Consider the following 5,129-nt stretch of genomic DNA (forward strand, 5'->3'; position numbering starts at 1 on the left):
CCCCGGCTAACAGCTGCCCCACAGGGGCGTGGGGGCCCCAAGTGGGGGCGGGGCGCCGGTGGAGCCCAGGCTGGGCGTCCCGGCCACTCCTTCGGAGACGCTGCCCGAACTTTCTTCCCTCTCTAAGATCCCCCCCACCGCTCCCCCTCCCTGCTCTCCAGGCACCCCGTTAAAAAGCCCGCCGCCTTCCCCTTCTCTCCCCACTGTGGTCCACCCCTTTCCTCCCAGGCTGGCTGCACTCCGCCCCCCACCCCGTGCGTCTTTCTAGCTCTTTGGGCGCCCGCCCCGTCAATCACCGCCGGCCGGGCCTCGCCGCCTCCCGGGCTCTGCGCCGCGGGTCCCAGCGCTGCGCCAGGGCCGCGCGATCTGTCAGCGGAGCCGCCGGGGGGAGCCGCCCGACCCGCCGGGGCTCGAGTTACCGGTGACTGACAGCGTCTCCATGGCGAATAATTTGACTCCGACTATTGTCTGGCGCGGGCAGGCCCCGGGTCAGATAACCAGACCAATCAGGGCGCGGGCCGCCGCGCCTCATGCCCGCTTAGAATAATATTATTAAGAAAGCAGCGAGCGAGCTAGACGGGAGGGAGAGCGAGCGGGCGGGCAGGCGGGCGGCGAGGAGGGAGCGGCGGGCGGCGGGCGCGGAGCATGCGGAGCAGCGCCCCGGGCGGCCTCTGGGCTGGGACGCGGGGGCCTGCGAGGCGCGCGGGCGGCGGGGGTGCGCGGGCACCCGGGACCGCGCCGCGCTGATCCGGAGCCTGCGGGGAGTCAGCCCGGGGCCGGGGGGCCCGCCCCGCCCTCCCGCCTCTCGGCCCGGCTGCCGGGCGTCCATGCGGGAGCGTGCGGCGGGGTGAGGGCGCGGGCGGGCGGGGCGCGGCCGGCACCATGTCCATGCTGCCCACCTTCGGCTTCACGCAGGAGCAAGTGGCCTGCGTGTGCGAGGTGCTGCAGCAGGGCGGCAACATCGAGCGGCTGGGCCGCTTCCTGTGGTCTCTGCCCGCCTGCGAGCACCTCCACAAGAACGAAAGCGTGCTCAAGGCCAAGGCGGTGGTGGCTTTCCACAGAGGCAACTTCCGCGAGCTCTACAAGATCCTGGAGAGTCACCAGTTCTCGCCGCACAACCACGCCAAGCTGCAGCAGCTGTGGCTCAAAGCGCACTACATCGAGGCGGAGAAGCTGCGCGGGCGACCGCTGGGCGCGGTGGGCAAGTACCGCGTGCGCCGCAAGTTCCCGCTGCCGCGCTCCATCTGGGACGGCGAGGAGACCAGCTACTGCTTCAAGGAGAAGAGCCGCAGCGTGCTCCGCGAGTGGTACGCACACAACCCCTACCCCTCGCCCCGGGAGAAGCGCGAGCTGGCCGAGGCCACCGGCCTCACCACCACGCAGGTCAGCAACTGGTTCAAGAACCGCAGGCAGCGCGACCGAGCGGCCGAGGCCAAGGAAAGGTACGAGTAAGTAACACTTGAGCCCAGCTCCCCCGGGCCCGAGCGAGAGGAGTGCAGGGCAGACCTTCGACCCCCAAATACACACACACACACACACACACACACACACACACACACACACACACACACACACACCAGACAGGACCCTTGGGCCAACCCGAGCAGCGCTCGGCTCTGGAGGGAGACCTAGAAGGTGAGGGTTTGTCCAAAGCGGGCAAAAACACTCGGGGAAGCTGTCTAGCCTGGTTGGTTAGCTGCTTGCGGATAAAACTGGAGAAGCAGTGAGTCTGAGGGCGAAGGCAAGACAGTGGGCCCGGATCACCTGCAAGGCAGGCCATTTCAGTCGGGGCCTAACCTCTGAAAGCCAGGTTTCAGCCAAAGGGGCTAGAAGTTGGGAGTTCCGCCTGGCTTTGCGCGTTTGCCAGCATTCCCCGCACAACCAGAGGCCTTACTCTGTTCCAGGCAAAAGTAGAATGATGGAGGGGTGGGGGTTCCTTAGGCTGACCTGGTTGTGCAAGGACCTGGGAGAGAATTGTCCTTTTCTGGACTTGGGCATTAATCGTAAGCATGTCTTATCCCGCTTAGAAAGGACGGAGAAGTGAAAGACTTTGGGGAGTAAGTGTAGACGGTGGGAGGGAAGGTCAGAAATGCACGCACCTTTCTCATCCCTGCGACTCCCAGCAGCCCTTTCCTGGTCTGACAGGCTCTTGGCCTCGCTGTCCTGAGATCCTACCCGCTTTGGACAGTAGGTGGGTAGGTGTGGGGTGGGTTTGCTAGGGCACCAGGAGGATTGGGAGTTGCTAGTCCTTAGAGAAACTAGAACTTTCTGTACTGGTCTAACAGTTGATCATTAAGCCCATGCTTCTTCCAGTCTTGTGGCCCCTCAGAACCCCAAAGCTGGAAGGGGAATTAGGAGAGAGACTGATTATAACAACAGCACAAGATGCCTGCAGATGTGGTATGGGGGGTGTGCAGCCCATAGTTAAAATGATTAGGATCAGCGATAGGGTGCTGAATGGTGGACTTGAATCCCTGGGGAGAGGGTGGGGGACTTCAGACAGGTCTCTAAGAAAACCATGAAGCAAGCTGGAGTGTCCACAGTTATAAGGTCCCGTGGCCACCCATGTGAGAAGTTTCCTCTAAGGAAGCTAGGAAGGACTTTGTGAAGCTAATGAAAAGACTACTTGAGATTTGGAATCTCCAAGCCTGGGCAGGGGCTGTCAGTCAAGTGCAGGCCAAAGATGGGCTCTCCCTGCTGGAGACCCCCTGTATTGGAGTGGCAGGTGTCCAGACAGCTGAAGAACTGTGTGTGTTCAGGCCAGACCTCAGGGATGGGATGAGTGGCCCTTGGGTTTCTGCTAAGGTGGAAAAGTCTAGGTCAAGATCAACAAGTTTCCTTCCTCCATACATCTTTCTCCCAGTAGCTACTCGCCAAACCCACCCCACCCCCAGTTTCCACCCACCAGCTAAACTCCCCACCTTATCAACTAGGGCAAGGACTTTCTTTGAGTTTTGGAAAATCCTCTCATAAGGTTTGCAAGGCCTGCCAGTTTGGCGACAGAGGGAAAGGTTCCAGGGCGCTCTCCTTTTCAGGGATTTCCCCCCAATAAAACAGGAAAGAGATGAAAGTCTGTGAGATCCCCAACTTCAGGTGGGGTCCTCAGCCTAGGATCTAGGGTCCCTGATTCTCCTGGCCCTACCTCCTTCCAGAAAATTCTGGATTGAGGAGCCAAAGTGATCTGAAAAAACTGACATCTTCATTTCCTCTGTCTCCTCCCTCTTTCTGGGAAATAAATGTTTGTGGTGGGGATGGGAGGGGAAAACAGAAGGGGCTGAGGGCAGGAACAATATTGGTGAAGTAAAACAGGAGCAGAAGAGGTGGAGAGATAGAGATGACACAGGGAGATTAGATAGCAAGTTGGAGTTTTCACTGTGAGAACTGGCAGAAAGACTGAGGGACACCCCCCCCACCCCAGGCCAGGCCTGGAAGTTGAGAGAAACCTGCAAGCACCCACTGGGCAGGGCCGGCTGCTGTCTGGGAAGTGCACCGGGCTGGGCCTGGACCTCCCGGCTCACCAGCCTGCTTCCCCGCCCCCCACTTCATCTGCAGGGAGAACAGCGAGAACTCCAACTCCAACAGCCACAACCCGCTGGCCTCATCGCTGAATGGTGGCGGCAAGTCAGTGCTGGGCAGCTCTGAGGACGAGAAGACTCCGTCCGGGACTCCGGACCACTCCTCATCCAGCCCGGCTCTGCTGCTCAGCTCGCCACCGCCCGGGCTGCAGACCCTGCACAGCCTGGGCCACCCACCCGGGCCCAGTGCAGTGCCTGTGCCGGTGCCGGTGCCAGGGGCAGGCGGCGCAGACCCGCTGCAGCACCACCACAGCCTGCAGGACTCCATCCTCAACCCCATGTCGGCCAACCTCGTGGACCTGGGCTCCTAGAGCTGGATGCCAGAACCCAGGGACAGTGCACAGCAGGAGGGCCCCGCATCTGGTGCCCCCAAAGGTACTGACCAGCCGGTGGAGCAACCGCAGCACCCAGGACTCACTGGTCTGGTCTCAGCTTGGGATTTGTTTGCAACAAGCTGTTTTCTGAGATACTTTGAAGGCACCGGACAGGATAAGGAAGGGAATAAATTATACACCTCTCCTCTCCTTCTCTCTCTCTCTCTCTCTCTCTCCCTCCCTCCCTCCCTCCTTCCCTCCCTTCTCTCCCTTCCCTGGGCTTCTTTGCTCTTTTTTCTCTTCTTCTCTCTCCACTTCTTACACCCTCCCTCCTCCACTACCTCTGCTTCCCTGGTTGCTCTATTTTTTTTCTGGTTGCTCTATTTCTCGGTCACTGCTCAGCACAAGACTCTAGCACTACTGGTCCTTCTATCTGTATCCCTCGAGTCTCTTTATTTGAGTCTCTCCTCATTGCCCAGACTGGAAGATCGAAGGAAAGACAGGGCTGCAGGTGTCAGCTTTGCTCTAGTAAATTAAGTGAAGGAGAAAGGATTGGAGAGTGGAGACCCCAGAAAGCCCCCCCCTTGCCGCTTGCACCTCTCCCTCCCCACCAGCCTGGGGACTCCTCCTTCCAGGACTATGGGGCTGTGGTGGGCTGAAGAGAAGGACCGTGCCTCCCCAACCTCGGACTTGTCTTGCCGGCTCCTTGTTATGTCCTCATGTGAATGTTCTTCGGGAAATATTTCTGCTTTTATTTTATAATAAAATTAGAAATCATAAATATATAGAGAGATATATATCACAAGCCTGCTCACGGGGAGTGCAGCTGTGTCTGATTTCCCTCCAGGGATGGGACATCCTGAGGAGAGTCACTGTCCAGGGAAAGGTCCCATCTGTGCCCCTCATCTTGTGAGGAAGCTCAGTGCAGAAGTGGAGAGGAGAGACCTGCTTCTTTGGGGAGTTCTTGCCCCATCCCCAGCCATGGAATAGCACCATCTTGAGTGGGGTGGGAAATAATAAGAGGCTATGTCAATGAAGTGATATATCTGTTGCAGGTTTTTTTGTTTTGTTTTGTTTTTAAGATGTAAGGATTGGGGACAAGCTAAGAGTAGAAGTTTCCTGAGGAGCAGATTCCTCAGTTCTGGCTACAGACCCCAGAACCAGAAGGGCAAATTCACTGATCCCAAAGATAGCGAGTCATGCAGCCACTGGAGCCAAGGTCTCCAAGCTCAGAAACAGG

General features: G+C 58.7%; 1 protein-coding gene across 2 annotated transcripts; it reads left to right on the forward strand.

Moving 5' to 3' along the window:
• The first annotated feature begins 387 nt into the window (after positions 1–387).
• SIX2 (SIX homeobox 2) lies at positions 388–4,670 on the forward strand. 2 transcript variants are annotated; one of them, XM_060187547.1, is made up of 2 exons: positions 388–1,448; positions 3,553–4,670. In XM_060187547.1, exons 1-2 carry the CDS (start codon positions 883–885, stop codon positions 3,884–3,886), a joined length of 900 nt encoding a protein of 299 aa, XP_060043530.1. In that variant the 5' UTR covers positions 388–882; the 3' UTR covers positions 3,887–4,670. The 2 variants fall into 2 exon arrangements, with proteins under 2 accessions (XP_060043530.1, XP_007523405.1); XM_007523343.2 differs by having other exon boundaries at positions 390–1,442.
• The last annotated feature ends 459 nt before the right edge of the window (positions 4,671–5,129 follow it).

This window comes from Erinaceus europaeus, chromosome 3 (assembly GCF_950295315.1).
Source record: "Erinaceus europaeus chromosome 3, mEriEur2.1, whole genome shotgun sequence".
NCBI classification, from domain to species: domain Eukaryota; kingdom Metazoa; phylum Chordata; class Mammalia; order Eulipotyphla; family Erinaceidae; genus Erinaceus; species Erinaceus europaeus.

Coding starts and splice junctions, on each gene's coding strand:
- SIX2 (XM_060187547.1), top strand. CDS start 883: ATGTCCATGCTGCCCACCTTCGGCTTCACGCAGGAGCAAGTGGCCTGC. Junction 1,449..3,552: donor GAGGCCAAGGAAAGGTACGA/GTAAGTAACACT, acceptor CTTCATCTGCAG/GGAGAACAGCGAGAACTCCA.